General features: G+C 46.1%; 1 protein-coding gene across 2 annotated transcripts in view; it reads left to right on the plus strand.

The window, feature by feature from the left end:
* The first annotated feature begins 885 nt into the window (after positions 1-885).
* Positions 886-24,176, plus strand: part of LOC141050985 (gastrula zinc finger protein XlCGF66.1-like) — a 38,262-nt gene continuing 14,971 nt past the window's right edge. Inside the window, exons 1-5 of one of the 2 annotated variants that reach the window (XM_073547755.1) lie at positions 886-958; positions 18,798-18,940; positions 19,070-19,249; positions 19,332-19,455; positions 19,539-19,633. In XM_073547755.1, the coding sequence (XP_073403856.1) occupies positions 18,860-18,940; positions 19,070-19,249; positions 19,332-19,455; positions 19,539-19,633 (480 nt within the window). In that variant the 5' untranslated portion in view covers positions 886-958; positions 18,798-18,859. Of the gene's footprint in view, positions 959-16,596; positions 16,757-18,797; positions 18,941-19,069; positions 19,250-19,331; positions 19,456-19,538; positions 19,634-24,176 lie in introns of those variants that run through there. The other variant, XM_073547754.1, reaches the window with a different exon arrangement.

Here is a 24,176-nt window from a genome sequence, read left to right on the forward strand (position 1 = left end):
ACAGTTAGAGAGATTCATGAGACTGTCTGATGTCCATAGCAACCAATCACAGCACACATTATTATCTTGAAAATTAAAGCTGCTCTGTGATTGGTTGCTATGGACAGTTTTTAGATATATCTGACCATGTGTACATAATATAAGTGATAGAGGTACGCTCAGCTCCGTACAGGTCATACATATGCTGTTCTGCTCTGTGAATACACTGCTCCGCTACATATATTCATTAGACACACGGCTCCGCTCCGTACACCTCGTACACATTGATCTGCTCCGTACACCTCGTACAGACACGGCTCCGCTCCGTACACATCGTACACACACGGCTCCGCTCCGTACACCTAGTACACACGCGACTCTGCTCCGTACACCTAGTACACATGCGGCTCCGCTCCGTAAACCTCGTACACGCGCGGCTCCGCTCCGTACATCTCGTACACACACGGCTCTGCTCTGTACACTTCATACATACACGGCTCCTCTCTGTACACCTCGTACACAGGCCGCACCGTACACCTCGCACAGACGCGGCTCTGCCTGGTACACACACGGCTAACTATGTACACACACGGCTCCATGCCGTACACCTCGTACATACACAGCTCTGCTCCATACACCTTGTACACACACGGCTCCGCTCCGTACACCTTGTACACACACAGCTCCGCTCCGTACACCTCGTACAGACACGACTCTGCCCCGTACACCTCGTACACACAAGGCTCCGCTCCGTACACCTCGTACACACACAGCACTACTACATCTACCCTGTAGACCCCCTCTGACCCCACACAGAAACTTCCCCTCATCCAGCACCATGACAACCAGCACAGCAGAGTTCGGCATACACTGAGGCCACTGATTACGTGACCCCTGACTCCTCCCCTCCTGTGACCTCATCCCAGGTCCTGTGCGCACAGAGCAGCCATATATGTGGTGTGCGGCTCTGCAGGTGGAGGTAGGTGCTGGAGATTCCCATTACTGGGCGCAGGGGACATTAACCCCCCTCAGTGCTGAGCCTGTTTTGATGCATTTGTGTCTATATCCCAGAACACAGACCCTTTTTCCTCTGTTGTAGCTACAGACCTGGCAGTGTTGATAGACAGGAGACTGAGGCTAAGTTCACACGTAGCGGAACTCTCGCGGAAATTACCGCGAGAGTTCCGGAATTCCATTCCGCGGGAAAATCGCATTTTAAATTCCAGCGGAAAAACTAGCATTTTGCAAGCGTAATTAGCTTGCAGAATGCTAGCGTTTTCCAAGTGATCTGTAGCATCGCTTGGAGAACTGATTGACAGGTTGGTCACACTCGTCAAACATAGTGTTTGACAAGTGTGACCACAGACCATGGAGGGCAACAAAACCTCCCGTTCGGCTTCTGCAGAACCCAGCATCCACCCTCCTGTTAGTATTGAATGAAGGTCCCTTGCTATCTGGGTTATATCCTAATGGGAGACTTAGTCCACCTTTCTCTCTCTTTAGGGAGACAGGGTATCTGCCCCCAAGAAGGATAAAATGCCCAGCTGCAAGTGTGGTGTATGTGCTACCAGGCTTCCCTCAGCATGTAAGAAGCTTTGCCAGCCGTGCACTGATGATGTGTTGCGTGCCGAACAGCCCTCCCTGTTGGACAACATTAAAACCCTCATCAAACAAGAGGTTCAATCCTTTATGTCCATCTTTTCCCAGGCTCCTGTACCACAACCCCCTCCTTCTAAGAAAAGGAAGATTGCACCTGTGGAGTCTGATTCAGACTCAAGTGAAGTCCATACCGCTTGTAGGAAGGATGTTTGGGAGAATGAGGAATTGGTTAGACTGGTGAGAAGCACCATGGCAGTTGAGGAGGAGCAAGTGAAGCAATCAGTGCAAGACGAAATGTTTGGAGGGTTGAAAAATAAAAAACACAAGGGTTTCCCCATACATGAAAACATCCAAAGCCTTATCCTTCATGAATGGGACCTCCCCGAGAAAGGGCTTAGCGTCCCGTCAGATTTAAAAAATTGTTTTTTCTGTTCTCTATGGGAGCTTCCCAAAGTAGATGTGCAGGTATTCAGGGTGACAAAAAAGACAGCTCTCCCGTTTGAGGACTCGTCTTAGCTCAAAGATTCTATGGATTATAAGATTGAGAGCTTACTAAGGAAATCCTGGGATACCTCCACTAATCTGCTGAAAACAAATGTGGCTTCCACCTGTGTCGACAGATCTCTATTTCGTTGGCTCTGTACAGTAGAAGACCACCTCACTCAGGGGATTTCTAAGGAGGAGATTTTTTACTCTCTTCCCCTCCTTCAGAAAGCAACAGGGGTCCATGCCGATGCTTCTGTGGAATCTGTACGTGTAGTAGCTAGGTCCGCAGTCCTCTCCAACTCAGCTAGGAGAGCTCAGTGGATTAAATCATGGAGTGGTGGCATCACCTCCAAGGCTAAGCTTTGCGCCATTCCCTTTCAGGGTCACTATGTTTTTGGTCCAGCTCTTGGTGAGATCTTAGAGAAAGCTACGCACAAAAAGAAAGTGCTCCCTGAGCAGAATAATCCTAGGAAATGATTTTTTTCGTCCCTAACGAGATCAGTCTTCCCAGAGGGAATACAAAGGGAAAAGCAAATCAGCAAATCCCAGAAAGACGACCTTCTCCAAGGTCCCTTACATCCGGACCTTCACAGGTTAAACCTTATGGCCTGGCTTCTGAAGCCAGAATCCTAAGAGCTAAAGGGCTTTCGGATGAAGTGATACAAACTCCAGAAGAGCATGAAGCCAGTGACCAATGAGATTTAAGGAAAGGTTTGGAAGAAATTCTCCTCCTGGTGTTCTCCGAACATTCCTGATCCCTTCCATCCTAACATTGCTCAGATTTTGGACTTTATTCAAAAGAGACTTGATCTAGGGCTTACATTTAGTACCTTGAAGGTGCAGGTGTCATCTCTTAGCTCTTTCTTTGACTGGAAATTAGCTAGTCATCACTGGATAAAGCGTTTTATGAGCTCAGCAGCTAGAATCCGGCCTAGACTTCGTAGCCAGATTCCCCCTTGGTATTTAAATCTGGTGCTTGATAGCTTAACCACAGATCCATTTCAACCTTTTTCATCTATGAGTTTAAAAAACCTTACCTTTAAAACGGTCTTTCTGGTAGTAATTACTTCCGCTAGATGTGTAGGAGAGCTGCAGGCCCTATCAGTGCAAGAGCCCTACTTAACAGTTACTGCAGATAGCATTATCCTCCGTTTAGGTCCCTCCTTTATGCCTAAGGTAGTCTCGGACATTCATAGAGGTCAGGATATTGTGCTATCCTCATTCTGCCGAAATCCTACCAATACAAAAGGGGCCTTTCACACCCTCGATGTTCGTAAGGTGGTTCTCTTCTATCTCCAACAAACTGAAGAATGGAGGATTGACCGAAACGTAATCATTCAACCCTCAGGACGGAATAAGTGCAAGAAGGCTGATAAGAATACGATCGCCAATTGGATCAAACACGCTATCTGTCTCACATACTCGTCACAGAATTTATCTCCTCCTGCATCACTGAAGGCTCATTCTACACATTCAATATCCGCATCGTGGGCAGAGAGAGGGGGCGCATCCACTGAGCAGATATGCAGAGTGGCCACAAGGTATTCTGTTTATACGTTTACCAGACACTACAGACTAGATTTTAATAGGGATTTAACATTCGGAAGAAAAGTTCTGCAGGCTGTCATGCTCACACCCTGACTGGTGGGCGTGAACCAGGTGGTTGTGGCTTCACTGTGCCACAAACCAGACTACTCTGGAAGGGGCGTGACTAGGACAGCTGCCTTGGTTTTCACTAGAGCCTCTGATGGTGAGGTCAGGCTTGTGCAGCAGGCAGCTGCCAGGTGCCACTCCAGGGTGGTGTCTGGCTGTGGCTGCTGATTCCACTTGGGGAGACGGTGGCATGGCTGAGACACTGTCAGGCAGGCACGGCAGAGACACGAGCAGGCAGGCACGGCTGAGACAGGGCAGGTAGGCACGGCTGAGACACAGGGCAGGCAGGCACGGCTGAGACACAGGGCAGGCAGGCATGGTTGAGACACAGGGCAGGCAGGCACGGCTGAGACACAGGGCAGGCTGGCACGGCTGAGACACAGGGCAGGCTGGCACGGCTGAGACACAGGGCAGGCTGGAACGGCTGAGACACAGGGCAGGCTGGCACGACTGAGACACAGGGCAGGCTGGCACGACTGAGACACAGGTCAGGCTGGCACGGCTGAGACAGTGCAGGCTGGCACGACTGAGACACAGGGCAGGCTGGCACGGCTGAGACACGGCAGGCTGGCACGGCTGAGACACAGGGCAAGCAGGCACGGTTGAGACACGTCAAGCAGGCATGGATGAGGCGCGGGGCAGGCAGGTGTGGTGTAAGAAGGAACAGGTAGAGACCTGTTCACACAGCGGGTGCTAGTACTGGTACAGACAGGAAAAAGTAGAGTATGACGGAACAGGTTTGGACCTGTTCACACATGAGGAGCAGGTACGGGTACTGACAGGACAGAGTGCAGTATGACGTAGCAGGTTTGGACCTGTTCACACAGAAGGAGAACCGCAAGGCTGCGGAGAAGAGTTGTAGAGCAGCGAGAGGTTCTGCAGCAGCAGAACCAGAACCAAGCAGAACCGCAAGAGTACGGAGCACATGCAGAGCCTAAAGAGTTCAGAGCAGGCAGAGTCACAAGAGAGCGGAGCACGAGCAGAGCCGCAAGACTGCGAAGAAGAGTAGCGGAGCAGCAAGAGGGTCTGCAGCAGCAGAACCAGAATCAAGCAGAACCGCAAGAATACGGAGCAAAGGCAGAGCCTAAAGAGTACAGAGCAGGCAGAGTTACAAGAGAGCAGAGCACGAACAGAGCCGCAAGAGTGCAGAAGACAAGAAGACAGGGAGGACCCAAGGAAAGACACAGCAGGGAAAGAAGCCAAAGACAAGGAGACAGACAGACAAAGGTAGGACAGAGTTCAGACAGGGCCAAGAACACATGGACCAGAGTATACACAGGTACAAAGCAAGGCAAGAACAAGGACACAGACACCAGGATATTCTGCCTCCTGGAGGGCAGACAGAGAAGTACCAAGCAAAGCTAGGAGTAAAGCCTCCAGAGAAGGAGGAACACAGAGCAAGACCTGGCAGCTCAGTAGAAAGACACTGAGTTAACACATTGCACAGGCAATGTTCCAGTGGGTAGAGCTGCCCTAAATACTAGAGGGCTCTTGGTAATTGGTTAGGGACACATAAGACAGGTGCACCCTGACTCCATAAGAACCAGAGAGTTCTGGCGACGCCCCCTATGCACACAGCCAGGAAACATGCACCGTGCAGATAGGAGACAAGCGGCACAGAGCATGGAGCTGGCAGCAGACAGAAATCACAGCAAGCCCTGGAGCAGTGAGTGAGTTGGTGTGTGAGGGATGGGAGGCCATGCAGTGATGCCAGCAGGGTTGTTACACAAGCTGTGGTCCCTTCCTAAGAAATTAGTTGTTGGTATTACTCCAATACTACTGTCGTGGAAGGTGACTAGAGAAAATAGAATTAGTCTTTCTGGTAATTTGGTTTCTTGGAACCTTCCACGACAACACTAACTTCCCTCCCTATCTGATGTTCTAATTGGATGATTCCTGCAATTTGGTGGTAACTATTCATGCTAGTGTCTCTGGAAAAACACTGGTGGTTGTAGGAAGGGGAGGGGTATTTAACCTCTTTGTGTTTCCTGTCCCCTATTAGCGTGGGGAGACATCCTCAAATACTGCTGCCGTGAAAGGTTCCTAGAAACCGAATTACCAGTAAGGGCTCATACCTATATGTGAGAAAAAAATGTTCCGATATCAGGACCAAAAAAACAGATGAGTGTCATGCGACTAGAATTCGATTTTCACACCTAGCATCCGATATACATCCAAGTACAGTGTGATTGCTTTGCAATTTTTTTTTTTTTTTTACATACAGCAGTTCCCTGTCATCTACACATCGTTTTCAAAGGAAATGTTCATCAAATATTCGTCAAACACACACAAGATAATAGAAAAGCCGGCAAGCCGACCCCCCTAATTTTGCCACAAAAAACTGGGAAAACTTAATGACTTGCGTATAAGCCTAGGGTGGAAAATGCAGCAGCTACTGGGAAATTCCAAAAATAAAAATAGATACCAATAAAAGTAAAATTAATTGAGACATCAGTAGGTTAAATGTTTTTGAATATCTGTATTGAATCAGGAGCCCCATATAATGCTCCATACAGTTCATGATGGCCCCATAAGATGCTCCATACAAAATACATCCCACATAATGCAGCACATAGGTTAATAATGGTCCCATAATGCTGCTCCATAATGGTTATGGCCCCGTAAGATGCTCCATAGAATATGCCCCCATAAGATACTCCATAGAATATGCCCCCATAAGATGCTCCATAGAATAAGCCCCCATAAGATGCTCCATAGAATAGGCCCCCATAAGATGCTCCATAGAATAGGCCCCCATAAGATGCTCCATACATTATTCCCCCATAAGATGCGCCACAGAATAGGCCCGCATTTGATGCTCCATAGAATATGCCCCCATAAGATGCTCCATAGAATATGCCCCCATAAAATACTCCATAGAATATGCCCCATCAGATGTTCCACAGAATATGCCCACATAAGATTCCCCATAGAATATGCCCCCATAAGATTCCCCATAGAATATGCCCCCATAAAATGCTCCATAGAATATGCCCCCATAAAATGCTCCATAGAATATGCCCCCATAAGATTCCCCATAGAATATGCCCCCATAAGAATCCCCATAGAATATACCCCCATAAAGTGCTCCATAGAATATGCCCCCATAAGATGCCCTTATGCCCCCATAAGATTCCCCATAGAATATGCCCCCATAAGATTCCCTATAGAATATGCCCCCATAAGATGCCCCATAGAATAATTCCCATATGCTGCTGTTGCAAATAAAAAAAAATGACATACTCCCCTCAGGACCTGGCACCTGAGATATTCACCTGTCCCCGTTCCCACGCTGCTCGCCGATGCCTGCCACGTCATCTCTCAGTGACTGTTCAGGTAGAGGGCGCGGCGCGCAGTAACCACGTCACTGCGCCCTCTGACCTGAACATCACTGACAGAGGACGTGACGGACAGTGGCAAGCAGAGTGGGAACGGGGACAGGTGAATATCGCATATACTTACCCCCTCCTGGCGCGGTCTCTGCAGCCCCATTCTCCCACGGTCTCCAGCGCCTGCCTTCAGCGGTCACGTGATACCGCTCATTAAAGACATGAATATGCGCATATTCATGTCTTTAATGAGCGGTACCACGTAATCTCTGAAGGAAGGAGCCTGAGACCAGGAGAAATGGGGGGGCTGCAGAGACCACGCCAGGAGGGGGTAAGTATGATCTCTGACACCCCCTTTCCCCCGCCGACCCCCAGATATATGACTCGCGTCTAAGCCGAGAGGGGGACTTTCAGCCCTAAGAAATGGGCTGAAAATCTCGGCTTATACGCAAGTATATACGGTGTGTGTGTATATATAGAATAGACAACAGATGGAAATTATTGGCAATTATCAAGACACCCTCAATAAAGGAGTGGTTCTGCAGGTGGGGACCACAGACCACATCTCAGTACCAATGCTTTCTGGCTGATGTTTTGGTCACTTTTGAATGTTGGTTGTGCTTTCACACTCGTGGTAGCATGAGACGGACTCTACAACCCACACAAGTGGCTCAGGTAGTGCAGCTCATCCTGGATGGCACATCAATGCGAGTTGTGACAAGAATCTTTGCTCTGACAAACAGACAGCTTCACCAACGATCAGCACCAGCGACACGTCTCTGTGTACCTTAGTTACCAGCGCGCTGATGCAGGGAGCTGGTAACTAAGGTACACATCGGGTTTCTAAGGGGAGTGCGTCACTTAGAAACCCGATGTGTACTTTGGTTACCAGCTCCCTGCATCAGCGCGCTGGTAACTAAGGTAGACATTGTGTTTCTAAGCACCGCCTAGTGCTTAGAAACCCTGCGTTTACTTTAGTTACCAGTGAGCTGATCGCTGGTCCCCCGCCTGTCACATGCAGCGATGCGTGCTGGCCAGCGGGAGACCAGCGATCAAAAAAAGTCCTGGCTATTCCAGGACGATCAGCGATAACCGGCAGCGATAACTTGTGACTCAGCAGTGATCTCGCTAGCGAGATCGCTATGTGTGACGGGCGCTTATCCCTTACAAAAGACATTCACAAAAAATCATGATAAAAATATCAAATTTATTGTATCACAAAAAAGGACATAAATGACAACAAAAAATATAATAATGATGAGACAAATATTTTAAAAAAAGAATGTAATAATAAATTACATAAATATTTTTTAAAAAAATTTTTAAACACATAGCGGTGTGCAGAGGGCAAGAGGCCAAATCACAATGGCTAATAAAGTGAAATATATGCACTAATGAAAGAGTGAGGGCTATATAAAAAAAAATATATATACCTTATATGCTGAAAAAAGTGAAAATAATATTCTGTGAATAAGTTACACAATTTCATTAAAAATTGCACAATTTTATACCAAAAAATATTGGTGATAAAAACTATTTGTAATTATAATTAAAAAATATATAACAACATACAAAAGTACATATAAAGACCTGCTGGGTTATCTGACTCAAAGTAAAGTGCATATGCTGTGTATACAAACCCAGTAGGATTAATTAATGATGAGTACAAAGTGCAATATGCATGTGAAATTCACCAGTACATACCAGCCAAAGGATCAGCCACTGTCCCCTGCACACACCACTCCAATGCACATTTCGCTGCCCGCTTCCTCAGGGAGTAATCACTATATGCACTTTTGTATAAGATAAGATAAGATAATGCTTTAATCGTCCCACCATGGGGAAATTCAGAGCATTACAGCAGCAAGGCAGGAACAAGTACAGATACAGATACATAAAGGCATTACATTGACAGTAGGTAGGTACATATACGAAAAAAAAAAAAAAAGTAACCGGACTGTCACAACTTTGGATCTATCAGATCTCTGTTTGGGTCGTTCTCCATTTTGGACAGTGCTGGTTATACAGCCTAACTGCAGCAGGAAGGAAGGACTTTCGATAGCGCTCCCTCTCACATTTAGGATGAAGTAGCCGGTCACTGACAGTACTGCACATCTTTGTCACGGTCTCATGCATGGAATGGGAATCATTCTGCACCATGTAGCTCATCTTGGGCAGTATCCTACTGTCGCCTACTTCCTGAACTGGGTCAAGGGGGCATCCCAGGACAGAGCTGGCCCTTCTAATCAGTTTGTCCAGCCTATTCCTGTCCCTGGTTGATATGCCACTACCCCAGCACGCCACACCAAAGAAGATGACTGATGCCACAACAGAGTTGAAGAAGGATGCAAGGAGTGCCCCTCGAACTCCGAAGGCTCTCAGCCTTCTGAGCAGATAAAGCCTGCTTTGGCCCTTCCTGTACACTGCATCCAAGTGATGGGCCCAGTCAAGCTTATTATTGAGGATCACACCAAGGTACTTATAGGTGTCGACTATCTCAATGTCATTTCCCTGAATGTTCACCACTACTGGTGGATTTTTGCCCTTGCGAAAGTTCACCACCAATTCCTTGGTCTTCCCGGAATTAATCCTAAGGTGGTTCCTATGACACCACTCCATAAAAGCTTGGTTAGTATCTCTGTACTCTCTTTCATCTCCTCCTGTGATGAGGCCTACTATTGCAGAGTCATCAGAATACTTCTGCAAGTAGCAGCTAGATGAGTTGTATGTATGTTATGTATATTTTTTAATTATAATTACAAATAGTTTGTAAATAAACTGGAGCAGTGGTCAGCAACTAACAGAATGGTTTTTAACAGGGAAAAATGCAAAGTACTACATCTGGGCAATAAAAATGAAAAAAGCATATACAGAATGGGAGGAATAGGGCTAAGGAACAGCCCATGTGAAAAAGACTTGGGTATACTAATAGATCACAGACTGAATATGAGTCAACAGTGTGATGCAGCAGCAAAAAAGGCAAATGCAATTCTAGGATGTACTAACAGAAGCATACAGTCTAGATCACGTGAAGTCATTATTGCCCTCTACTCCTCTTTGTTAAGACCTCGTCTGGAATACTGTGTCCAGTTTTGGGCACCACATTTTAAAACAGACATCAACAAACTGGAGCAAGTTCAGAAAAGAGCGACCAGAACGGTGACCGACCTGCAAACCCTGTCTTATGAGGAAAGGTTGCAGGATTTGGGAATGTTTAGCTTGCAGAAGAGAAGACTGAGAGGAGACTTAGTAGCTGTCTACAAATATCTCAAGGGCTGTCACATTGTAGAAGGATCATCATTATTCTCATTTGCACAAGGAAAGACTAGAAGCAATGGGATGAAACTGAATGGGAGGAGACACAGATTAGATATTAGGAAAAACTTTTTGACAGTTAGAGTGATCAATGAGTGGAACAGGCTGCCACGAGAGGTGGTGGGTTCTCCTTCAATAGAAGTCTTCAGACATCTGTCTGGGATGATTTAGCGAATCCTGCTTTGATCAGGGGGTTGGACCAGATGGCCCAGGAGGTGCCTTACAATTCTACGATTCTATGATTCTATTTTTTATGAAATTGTGTAACTTATTTACAGAATATTATTTTCACTTTTTTCAGCATATATATATATATATATATATATATATATATATATATATATATATTTTATATATAGCTCTCACTCTTTCATTAGTGCATATATTTCACTTTATTAGCCATTGTGATTTTGCCTCTTGTCCACTGTACACCGCTATGTTTTTTAAAAAAAAATTTTAATATATATGTAATTTATTATTAAATTATTTTTGTAAAATATTTCTCATCATTATTATATTTTTTGTTGTCATTTATGTCCTTTTTTGTGATACAATAAATTTGATATTTTTATCATGATTTTTTGTGAATGTCTTTTGTAAGGTATATATGATTTAAATTAGATATCCAATTTTTTTAGATAATTCTCTTTCAGTATATTCTCGGTATTTCTTTCCTATATAGGTTAATAACACAAATGTGCATGTGTCTGCACAAACGGTTAGAAACCGACTCCATGAGGATGGTGTGCGTGCCTGACGTCCACAGATGGAGGTTGTGTTTACAGCCCAACACCGTGCAGGATGCTTGGCATTTGCGACAGAACACCAGGATTGGCAAATTCGCCACTGGTGCCCTGTGCTCTTCAAAGATGAAAGCAGGTTCACACTGAGCACATGTGACAAACGTGTCTGGAAATGCTGTGGAGAGTGATCTGTTCTTAGCATTACTGGTTTGGCAGTGGGTGAGTAATGGTGTGGGGTGGCATTTGTTTGGAGGGCCGCACAGCCCTCCATGTGCTCGCCAGAGGTAGCCAGACTGCCATTAGGTACCGAGATGAGATTCTCAGACCCCTTATGAGACCATATTCTGGTGCGGTTGGCCCTGGGTTCTTCCTAATGCAGGACAATGACAGACCTCATGTGGCTGGAGTGTGTGAGCAGTTCCTGCAAGATGAAGGCATTGAAGCTATGGACTGGCCCGCCCATTCCCCAGACCTGTATCCGATTGAGTACATCTGGGACCTCATGTCTCGCTCCTTCCACCAACGTCACGTTGCACCACAGACTGTCCAGGAGTTGGCGGATGCTTTAGTCCAGGTCTGGGAGGAGATCCCGCAGGAGACCATCCGCCGCCTCATCAGGAGCATGCCCAGGTATCGTATTGAGGTCAAACAGGCACGTGGAGGCCACACACACTACTGAGCATCATTTCCTTGTCTTGAGGCATTTCCACTGAAGTTGGATCAGCCTGTAATTTGATTTTCCACTTTGATTTTGAGTATCCTTCCAAATCCAGACCTCCGTGGGATATTAATTTTGATTTACATTGATCATTTCTATGTTTTCTTGTTCTCAACGCATGCCACTATGTAATGAATAAAGATTTGCAGCTGCGATATTTAATTCAGTGATATCTACGATGTGGTGTCTTAGTGTTCCCTTTATTTTTTTGAGCAGTGTGTGTGTGTGTATATATAAATACACTACCGTTCAAAAGTTTGGGGTCACCCAAATAAAATTGTTTTTTTCCATGAAAACTCATACTTTTATTAATCAAATGAGTTGGTTGCCAAATGAATTTAAAATCTAGTCCAGACACTGACAAGGTTCAAAAAAAAAGATTTTTATTTGAAATAAGGCTGGTTTCACATTAGCGCTTTTGAAGCGCACACACGGCCGGGGGTAGCTCCGCCGTGCGCGCCAAAATCCGAAAAGTTTGATTTTGGCGCGCACGGCGCACCGTCAAAAGTGCGCAGCGCAGGTCAAAGCGCAACTAGTGCACGGCCTGCGCACGATCTGCGCACCCTATGCTAAAGATAGGGTGCGCCGATCGCAGGCGCCGCTGTGCGCTAGGAGGCGGCGCTACAAGCAAGGGGCGGGCACGCCGGGCAGAGAGCCGGCTCGGGGGCGGAGCTACCCCCGGCCGTGCGTGCGCTTAAAAAGCGCTAATGTGAAACCAGCCTAATACATTTCTCCTTCAAACTTTGCTTTCGTCAAAGAATACTCCCTTTGCACCAATTACACCTTTGGCATTCTAGCAGTTAATTAACCATATAAAGGCGACCGCAAAAAAAAATAAAACAAAAAATTTTGCATTTAGTTTCCCTCTCTGATGTGATCGCACATCAGAGGAGAGAGAAATAGGGTCCCCGATCCCCCCCTGGTACCTCCCGGTGGTCCTCGGGCCCTCCTGCCTCCTCCGGTGGGCGCCGCCCTCTTGGTCCGGGAAGAAAATGGCGGGCGCATGCGCAGTGCGGCCAGCAGATTCCATTCATTCATTCAATGTGCATTTTGATCACTGTGATAAACCCTATCACAGTGATCAAAATAAAAAAAATAGTAAATACACCCCCTTTATCACCCCCTTAGTTAGGGAAATATAATGAAATAAAGAAAATATATTTATTTTCATTTTTCCATTAGGGTTAGGGTTGGAATTAGGGTTAGAATTAGGGTTAGGGTTGGAATTAGAGTTAGGGGTAAGGGTTAGGGTTGGGATTAGGGTTAGGATTAAGGTTCGGGATTAGCATTAGGGTTGGGATTAGGGTTAGGGGTGTGTTGGGGTTAGGGTTGGAGCTAGATTTGAGGGGTTTCCACAATTTACCAACTTTGGGGGTCTAATTTCTCCTGTTTCCCTTGGGAAAATAAAAAAAATGGTGGCTAAAAAAATCACTTTTGTGGAAAAAAAAGATTTTTTATGTTCACGGCTCTTTGTTATAAACTTCTGTGAAGCACTTGGGGGTTCAAAGTGCTCACCACACATCTAGATAAGCTCCTTTGGGGGTCTAGTTTCCAAAATGCGGTCCCTTGTGGGGGATTTCTACTGTTAAGGCACATCAGGGGCTCTGCAAACGCAACATGGCGCCCGCAGAACATTCCATCAAAGTTTGCATTCCAAAATGGTGCTTCTTCCCTTCTGAGCTCTTCCATGCACCCAAACAGTGGTCCCCCCACATATGGGGTATCAACATACTCAGCACAAATTGCACAACAACTTTTGTGGTCCAATTTCTCCTGTTAGCTTTGTGAAAATAAAAAATAGCGGGCTAAAAAATCATTTTTGGAAAAAAATGATTTTTCATTTTCACTGCTCTGCGTTATAACTTCTGTGAAGCACTTGGGGGTTCAAAGTGCTCACCACACATTTAGATAAGTTCCTTAAGGGGTCTAGTTTCCAAAATGGTGTCACTTGTGTTTTTTTTTTTACTGTTTAGGCACATCAGGGGCTCTCCAAACGCGACATGGCGTCCAATCTCAATTCCAGCCAATTCTGCATTGAAAAAGTCAAACGGTGCTCCTTCCCTTCTGAGCTCTGCCGTGCGCCCAACAGTGGTTTACTCCCACATATGGGGTATGGGCGTACTCAGGACAAATTGCACAACAACATTGGGGGTCTAATTTCTCCTGTTACCCTTGTAAAAAATAAAAATTTGGGGGCGAAAAGATCATTTTTGTGGAACTAAAATGATTTTTTATTTTCACGGCTCTACGTTATAAACTTCTGTGAAGCACTTGGGCTTTCAAAGTGCTCACCATACATCTACATAAGTTCCTTAAAAGGGCTAGTTTCCAAAATGGGGTCACTTGTTGGGGGTTTCCACTGTTTAGGCACATCAGGGGCTTTCCAAACGCAACATGGCATCCGATCTCAATTCCAGCCAATTCTGCGTTGAAAAAGTCAAACGGCGCTCATTCCCTTGCGAGCTCTGCCATGCGCCCAAAAAGTGGTTTACCCCCATATATGGGGTATCAGCGTATTCAGGAGAAATTGCACAACAAATTTTGTGGTTCATTTTCTCTTTTAACACTTGAGAAAATAAAAAAAATTGGTTCTGAAGTAAATTTTTTGCAAAAAAAGTTAATTTTGTAAATTTTGTTGTAAAAATGAGAAATCGCTGGTCATCTTTTAACCCTTATAGCCTCCTAACAAAAAAAATGTTTCCAAAACTGTGCTGATGTAAAGTAGACATGTGGGAAATGTTATTTATTAAGAAATTTGTGTGACACATCTCTCTGATTTAAGAGCATAAAAATTTAAAATTTGAAAATTCTCAGAATCAGCGGGATCCGTTAAAGCGTTCCAGAGTTATTATCTCATAAAATGACAGTGGTCAGAATTGTAAAAAATTGGCCTGGTCATTAAGATGCAAAATGGCTCTGTCACTAAGGGGTTAATAGCCCTCTGTGTTTGTTCTTGTATACATACTGGCTGGTGACCAGTTCATGCATGGTTATGTGATACCCTAATTATTGTATTGATGACTGGACCATACAATACAAGCATTTTTACCAGGACCCTCACTCCTCTTGGTATCTGAGTTATGTGCTATACTGTAATGTATTTATTGGCTGTACAAATCCCCTTTAAAATGTAAAGTGCTGCGGAATATGTTGACAGAGACAGAGCCTCTTCCATTATATCTGAGGTCAGTTACAGAGATAGAGCTTCCTCCATTATATCTGAGGTCACTGACAGAGATAGAGCCTCCTCCATTATATCTGAGGTCACTGACAGAGATAGAGCCTCCTCCATTATATCTGAGGTCACTGACAGAGATAGAGCCTCCTCCATTATATCTGAGGACACTGACTGAGATAGAGCCTCCTCCATTATATCTGAGGTCACTGACAGAGACAGAGCCTCCTCCATTATATCTGAGGTCACTGACAGAGACAGAGCCTCCTCCATTATATCTGAGGTCACTGACAGGGATAGAGCCTCCTCCATTATATCTGACATCACTGACAGAGATAGAGCCTCCTCCATTATATCTGAGGACACTGACAGAGACAGAGCCTCCTCCATTATATCTGAGGTCACTGACAGAGATAGAGCCTCCTCCATTATATCTGAGGTCACTGACAGAGATAGAGCCTCCTCCATTATATCTGAGGTCACTGACAGAGACAGAGCCTCCTCCATTATATCTGAGGTCACTGACAGAGACAGAGCCTCCTCCATTATATCTGAGGTCACTGACAGAGATAGAGCCTCCTCCATTATATCTGAGGTCACTGACAGAGACAGAGCCTCCTCCATTATATCTGAGGTCACTGACAGAGATAGAGCCTCCTCCATTATATCTGAGGTCACTGACAGAGATAGAGCCTCCTCCATTATATCTGAGGACACTGACAGAGATAGAGCCTCTTCCATTATATCTGAGGTCACTGACAGAGATAGAGCCTCCTCCATTATATCTGAGGTCACTGACAGAGATAGAGCCTCCTCCATTATATCTGAGGTCACTGACAGAGATAGAGCCTCCTCCATTATATCTGAGGTCACTGACAGAGATAGAGGCTCCTCCATTATATCTGAGGTCACTGACAGAGATAGAGCCTCCTCCATTATATCTGGGGTCACTGACAGAGATAGGGCCTCCTCCATTATATCTGAGGACACTGAGATAGAGCCTCCTCCATTATATCTGAGGACACTGACTGAGATAGAGCCTCCTCCATTATATCTGAGGTCACTGACAGAGCCTCCTCCATTATATCTGAGGTCACTGACAGAGATAGAGCCTCCTCCATTATATCTGAGGTCACTGACAGAGATAGAGCCTCCTCCATTATATCTGAGGTCACTGACAGAGATAGAGCCTCCTCCATTATATCTGAGGTCACTGACAGAGATAGAGCCTCCTCCATTATATCTGAGGTCACTGACAGGGATAGAGCCTCCTCCATTATATCTGAGGTCACTGACAGGGATAGAGCTTGCTCTATATCTGTCGGTGTACCTCAGAAAAAGTAGATCTCTGTCAGTGTGTGTATGTGTGTATATATATACAGTATATATGTGTGTGGTCCTTCTCTCTCCCTCATTCACTTCCTTTGTCACTCACCCACTTTTTCACTTTCTCCATAAGTGTGGAGGATTCTTTCGTTTTCACTCTTCACATGAAATAAATGTGAAGATAAATGGGGGCGTACAATCATTACGTCTGTCTCAGAAAAATGGAGAATGTCATCAGTAATGGAGTACGTTCTTTCTGTCTCCCTCAGGTAAAGCCGAATGCTCGCAGTCAGACTACTATAGTGTATCCTCTCTCTGTCATTATCTTCATGACAGGACTGACATTCCACCAGCTTACTCTCTCCTCTCTCTCTGGCTCCTCACCATTACTGTCTTACTCGCAGGGATTGATGGCCGATGTAGTGCTTTTCACGTACGTTATTATATGACATTTAGAGATAAGAAGCTTTGCCGCCATTGAATGTTTCTGACAGAATCCCAGTCATGTACAGTCTGCTGGTATAACAGGCTTTGTGCTGGAGAACATAGTCGTTAGACCCTCAGTGTGACAAATCACAATCCAGGATAAATAACAAGATAGTTTTATACTGTAAGGGTATGTTCACACTAGGCGTTTTTTTCTTTTTACAGCAAAATCTGATCTCTTGGCAGGAAAGAAGCTGCATGTTTTTCGCGGCACTTTTCATGCGTTTTTTTGTGGCGATTTAGGCATGTTATTATTATTTATTTATATAGCGCCATTAATTCCATGGTGCTGTACATGTACATGTTAGATTTGTCTATCGTGCATGCTGATAAAGATAAGTGTTTGAAAAAAATCCTAATCCATAGAATCAGGTTTTGGCACAAAAAACGCAGCAAAACATGATACCTGCTTTTTTGGTGTGTTTTTCAGCATTTTTTCACCACCTATTCATGTCAATGGGTGAAAAAAGCTGAAAGAAGTGACATGCTCTATGTCCAAAGAACCATGCAAAGCACAAAATACTGATGACAAGAAAAAAAGGGTGTGTGCATGAGTTTTCAGAAATCTCAGCCTTTGCTGTTTCTGTAAGGCCTGTTTCACACATACGAAAATGGCGGGACACGGATCCGCAACTGTTTTGAAAGCAACGTGTGCTACCGGACCGTTGCTTTGATTGATCTGGGGAAGGCAGAAATTTAAAGGAACCCATGCTGAAAATTAGCATATAAAATGCATCAAAAAGGCCTAGTGTGAACTTAGCCTACTGCAGCAAAACCAAATTTGTGCATTTTTATATTTTGTTTTGCCTGAAATTCAATGTGTAATCTTTTACAAACAACAAAATGCTAGTTTATTGAAAATCTGTTAAAGATTAAAAACAATACCTGACGCGCTTCTGGCTCGTGAAGTGCCCTTCGTCACAGGGTATGTTTCAAAAGCAATTGACATTATTATACAGTATATATGACCCAGTGGGGAGAACACCTTATCTGTGCACACGCTGGAGGTCAGAGTGACTCGCTGACATCTGAGCAGAAGATGCCTGAATGCAGTGCCCATAGAAGGGAGAATAAGGTTTGTATTTATGAGGGAGTGCATGGCGGAGGTGCAGGATTCCTGCCCCAGAACTAACGTACATGGGAGGGGGATAGTATTACATTCCATTGTCCTCTCCACCATGCACATCATTGTTCTCCCCCACCCCCTGATTGTTCTGGACCTCTCCCTTAGTGTATTGTTTAAAAAAAAAAAGCAACACCACCATTCACCTCTCCGTCTGTTTCCCCCGCAGCATCGTCATCGCTGGCAACTTTCTCTCTGACTCAGGTGCGCGCTACTGCTTGCTGACGCCATCCTGACGCGGCCTGTGTCAGAAAGAAAGCGTCGGCCAGGAAGCAGTGGACGGATCCCTGCAGCTTCGCTCCGTAGCCATTTTCTTCTGTATAAGGCGGAGCTGCAGGGATCTCTCCCTGCCAGCTGCACGTGAGGGCAATCTGACCATGGGCCCCATGTAGCCTCCGGCTCCGAGTAACATGCCAGATTGCCCTCAGTATTAGCCACCCTCCACATCCTTAGTCAGTTTTTCAGTCAATCCTATTAGATGCTGTTGTTTTTCACAGTGTGAAGTGGCTAAACTTCCAGGATCAGAGATGATGCTTTGCCCATGCCATCCCTAAAAACACATTCATCTTTCTGCCCAAAAGGAATAAACATTTGTGAATAAAAATAGATACATCACGTATTTCATGATTTTTGTGTTTGGTTATTTTTCTAGAACCGATGCTGATTTACAGATAACAATTTTTTGTTCTAATGTTTGGGATTGCTGCTGCCAATTAAGGTCCAATTATTTCCAGTCTCAGAAGAGAAAATGCATGTACATAATAGATATCCTCATATACTTCCCCTTAGTATCTCCAGTAATTGTATTATTATATGTATATGTATTATTTTTGACTTTACATTGGCTTATCTTCTCCCCATTCAGGTCCCTACTACTGTATATTGCATCCTCTTCTACAGAGGAGAATTTTCCTGATTGACCCGTCAATGATGGATAAGGACAGGAATAAAATGGCGGAGAGGATATTACACCTCACCCTAGAGATTCTGTTCTTGCTTACTGGAGAGGTGAGAGATTCTGATGACGTCACATTACATCATTCTTATCTATGGGAATAACAGACGGACAGAACTGGAGAGGTGAGGACCGTGGAAATGTCCGTAGTGAGATTTATTAATGTGTCTCTCCATAACCAGGATTACACAGTAGTGAAGAAGACCTCTAGTGAGCGCTGTCAGGCCCCTGTGTCTGAGGGATGGGGAAGACCCCTGAGCCCAATCCCGGTGCCTCCACCTCACCCCCTGATACATGAAGACATCAATGACCAGAAGATCCTAGAACTCACCTACAAGATGATTGAGCTGCTGACTGGAGAGGTGACACTGCTGGGAATGCTGGGACATTATACAGTAACGCTATGGAGGGATCGGGGGATGACGGTGTCATTGTATGTGTCAGGTTCCTATAAGGTGTCAGGATGTCACCGTACATTTCTCCATGGAGGAGTGGGAGTATTTAGAAGGACACAAAGATCTGTACAAGGATGTCATGATGGAGGTTCCCCAGCCCCTCACATCACCAGGTAATAGACAGGACTAAATACACACGGCCTATAATTATCTGTATATAAAGCATGAATTCAGTCCCTGTATGTGTTTCCTCCAGCTGTATCCAGTAAGAAGACACCAGAGAGATGTCCCCGTCCTCTTCTTCCACAGGACTGTAAACAAGAAAACTCCAATGTTCCTCAGGATCATCAGGTAGATGGAGTATCAGAAATCTCCCCTATAATGTGTAGGAGGCTGTGAAGGTCTTGAATTCAGTCTTATTTTATCCACCAATACTATACACTGAATGGCAAGTTTATTAGAGACCCCTGTACTTTCACAATTGGAGCTTCACCGTATAGAAATTAGACTGGTGACGTCGGAGTGCAACATGAAATGTGAGCACGTTTTGGGTTAGTTTCAGTGTTAGTCAATACTAAAATTGGGGAATAGAACAATCTCATTGACTTCCAATATTTTTTAAAAAAACGACAACCTTGTGAGAGTTTCTCATGCATTAAGAATGTTGTGATCAAGGAAAGACTAAATGAAAGGGGATGCTGTGGATGTCAATACTAGTCAATGAAAGAAGTCCAAGGAGGATATGAAACAGAAAATATATAACACTTGTGATATGACTAATGTGTCCAAACTCATAACTCTTCGTTTAGCAAAGATGGGTTGCAGCAGCAGACGATCATTTTGAGCGCCAGTGTTGTTTAAGGAAAGCAAAATGAAAACTCCTCCAGTGAACAAAAGAGCACAAAAAGAATACTGTGTATCGATGAGCAATGAAAAACATTGTCTGTTTATATGAATCCAGATTTCCGATGCAACATCCTGATGGGAGGATCAGAATTTAGCGCAAGCAGCAGGAATCAATGGAGGACACAGAACCATGGGTGTTTACTGCTGTCACTAGGAGGCTGACAAATAAGTAAACACAAAAAGATTAGCTCCTCCTCTGCAGTATACACCCGCACACTGGCTCTAGCCGAACCAGTTCAAGCTTAGTGTCAGTAGGAGGCACATGTGCTCTGATTTTCAGATCACATCTATAGCTTTTTCATTCTTATATCTTATTTTTCTCTTTTTTCTTAATTTTCATGGATTACAGGGGCTGACACATCCCTTAAGGGCGTCGTTCTCCCCAAACCTACAACAGGCGGGAACGTGGAGTGTCACCTCCACGTACCCCCCCTCCTGCATCGTTTGTCATCGGTAGGCCTGAGAAGTTTTTTTTTTTTTTTTTTTTTTAGAGGCGACCGGTCCCACTCCGGCAACAGATGCAAACATGGAGTGTCATCTCCATGTACCTCTCTCTACATCCAGGCTCATCCAGCTTTTTGTGCCAGACCAACAGCCCTGACCCATCCTCGGGGAGTTAACCCCTTGGATGTCCAGAGGCACTTATGGCGTCCATGCAGCCCCCACTGCATTGCCCCTGATATACAGCAGCGATGGATGGAAAGCTATTGGTCCCTCTCCCCCTCACTATAAATGGAGTGGCGGATTGAAAGTCACTGTGCCGTCCAAACGAAAACTGCTGACGTGGGAGCGGAAAACTCCTCAGAAATTTGCCCGAGCCCTGCGCTTTATACCTTCTGCGGCGGCTGCTGCCAGGAAGCACACCGCTGGTAAGATGAGCTGGGTGTTCGTCCAGGCCACGAACATCTGATCAGTATCCCCGGAGGAAGGCTCTCGCATGTGGTGCTTTTTCGCTTCTCCTTTCCTCCCCGCTGCGTTCCGGCTGTCGTCCGGAAATTTGGTCCCCAGCTTGGGCCTAGTGCTGGCAGTAATCCGGAAGTCCTACCCATTTTGTGTCGTCATGGCTGTGGCTTTGCCCACGATTTGGCGCATCAAGCACACCGCAAGACCCCCCCTTCGCACGTCACACAACGAAGGCCTCCTTTGCCCTCCCAGCCGACTTTACGCACGTGCGGACAGCCCGTTCTTCTTTAGAGGGGCACAGCGCATCGGTAGAACCGCTATCACAGGGCCATAGGACCTAGGTAAGACAGATACATGCATTGGCCCTCCTTTGCAGTAGTCACTGTAGACTGACAGCCACGGTCCTCCCTATTGGAACGTATCAGCAGGATCAGGGGCATACTGAGGTACATCATGTCACTCTATAGGACATCCAAGAAGGCTAACAAGACACATACAGTGTTTTTCACCTCATGTACCACCTGTCAGACTTCGCTTCCATGGGGACAGAGTACGCCACTCTGCAAAGCCTGTGATCCCGAATGCGTTCAGGAGCCATCCGCCGCTACCGAACCCAGTCTACCTAGTCCCACTAGCCAAAGCGTTAGTCTCTCCAAGATCCCTCCACTGGTCGGGGCACTCATCTACCTGTCTTGGAAGGTTCTTCTACTTCACAGGAATCGTCAGCCAGCAGTGGCCATTTTCAGTAAAAATCTCCTCAGGCATCTAGGAAACGGGCCCATAGCACGTCTCCCGGGCCTTCTTGCACCTTGGCATCTGTGGGTTCTGTTTCCTGCTCCCCATCACCCTGGGTTTGCAGTGACCAGGATTCTAAGTCCGATTCCGACAAGACCCTTGATCTAAACTCTCCGGATTATCAGGCGACAGTGGACAGTCTCATTGAGGCAGTCAACCAGACTTTAAAGGTTGACGAGGACTCTAATTCAATCCCGTGGAACGCGGTGTCCTTCAAGAGGACTAAACGTCCAACCATCCCGAGTTCCAGGACATAGTTTGACAGCATAGGGAGCGACCGGACATACGCTTCGCTGGTCAGAAGCTTATTGACACTAGATATCCTTTTTCCACGGATCTGCAGAAGGAATGGGCTGAATCACCTCCAGTTGACCCACTGGTCTTCCGCCTGTCCACAAAAACCCTTACCTGAGGGGTCCTCGATTAAAGATCACACGGACCGTCAGAGAACCTTGCTCGTTCGGTTTTCGAAGCCTCGGGCTCAGCACTCTCTTCTTCCTTTGCCACGACGTAGGTAGCTAAAGCTATGGTCTCTTGGGCCGATACCCTGACCAGAACCATTCAGGATAGTGACCTTCCCCCGGAGGCAGTAGATCTGGCCAATCAGATCTATTTGGCTGGGGAATCTTTGGTGCATGCTTCCCTGGACTCGGCTAACTGTGCTGCACTTGCAGCCTCAAATGCCATCACCATCAGACGGGCTCTGTGGCTCAGGGAATGGCGAGCGGACTCTGCGTCCAAAAAATCCCCAACGTCTCTGCCCTACCTGAGCGGTCTTTTATTTGGAGAGAAGCTGGATCAGCTTATCTTGGATGCCATAGGGGGAAAAAGTAAATTCCTTCCCCAACAGAAGATTAGGCGGCAACCTCTTTGTTGTCAGCAACAGACACATTTCCTGCCCTTTCACGCCAATCCTGTTTGGTTCAATGCGACCACTACTTTCGGATCAGGACGCTCCCCTCGGGGGGGACAGAGGTCTCGTATAAGACCAAACAGTCATGAAAGAGGCGTTCCAATCAATCTAGGTCTAAAGGATCAATGTCCCATAGATTCTCGACCCAAAGACTCACGGCATTATGCAGTCGACACCAGCAGAATAGGTGGTCACCTACTCCTGTTTCGTCATGTCTGGCTATCTGTCGTCCACAACGAATGGGTTAGAGACCTTGTGTCTTCCGGATACAATATGGTTCTTCCCCTCTCGCCCTTCGGAAGCAGGGTCGCGAGCCCTGCTTTTCTACAAAGCCATCGATTCGCTACGCCAAGATGGGGGTCATTATTCAGGTGCCAGAAAGAGAGAGATTCGAAGGGTTCTAGTCGAACTTATTTGTGGTTCCTAAGAAGGACTGAGTGGTGCAGCCCATTCTGATCTGCAGCTCCTAAACAAGTTTGTCATGGTCTGGTACTTCAGGATGGAGTCCCTCCGCTCTGTCATCACTTCAATGGAGAAGAGGGAGTACCTAGCATCCATCAACATCCGAGATGCCTACCTTCATATCCCGATTTCCCCCCCCCCTTTTCTTCCTTTGCTTTGCAGTCCATGAGGATCATTTCCAGTTTGCAGCCTTGCCCTTCAGCCTCGCCACCTCTCCCAGAGTGTTCACAAAGGTCATGGCAGCCGTCATGTCCATTCTGCACTCACATGGTGTGGTCATTTTTCCATACTTGGACGACCTCCTAATCAGGGGCCCGTCTTTCCAAGCCTGCACGGAGTACGTCCGTATCTCGTTGGATACACTTTCTCGCCTGGGCTGGTTGATAAACTTAAACAAATCTTCCCCTCTCCCAGCCCAGCAGATATCCTTTTTAGGAATGACCCTGGACACCTACCGAGGGTTGGAGATTCTCCCTCGAGACAAGGTCATAGCCCTTCAACAGGGTGCTTGGGCACTTTGCCACCCATTTCCTCACTCTATTTGATTTGGCATTGGGGTCCTGGGCAAGATGGTGGCAGTGATGGAAGCGGTTCCCTTTGCCCAGCTACACCTCCATCCTCTGCAGCTTGCGCTTCTGGCAGCCTGGGACAGGAACCCTTTCTCTCTTGACCATCTATGTCGCTTGTCTCTGTGGGTCAAGCGGGCGCTCAGGTGGTGGACGTTGCAGTCTTCACTCGGGAAATCTTTTCTCCCAATTTAAAGGCTGATGGTCACCACTGACGCCAGTCTTCTCGGCTGGGGGTCTGCCTTTCGTCATCACACTGCCCAGGGGCGCTGGTCACCTCAGGAGTCACGCCCTCCCGATCAGTGTCCTGGAAATTCGGGCGATTCGGTTGTTCCTGCGGCGGTTCCAT

This window comes from Dendrobates tinctorius, unplaced genomic scaffold (assembly GCF_039654945.1).
Source record: "Dendrobates tinctorius isolate UK_male_01 unplaced genomic scaffold, ASM3965494v1 ptg000155l, whole genome shotgun sequence".
Classification (NCBI taxonomy): Eukaryota; Metazoa; Chordata; class Amphibia; order Anura; family Dendrobatidae; genus Dendrobates; species Dendrobates tinctorius.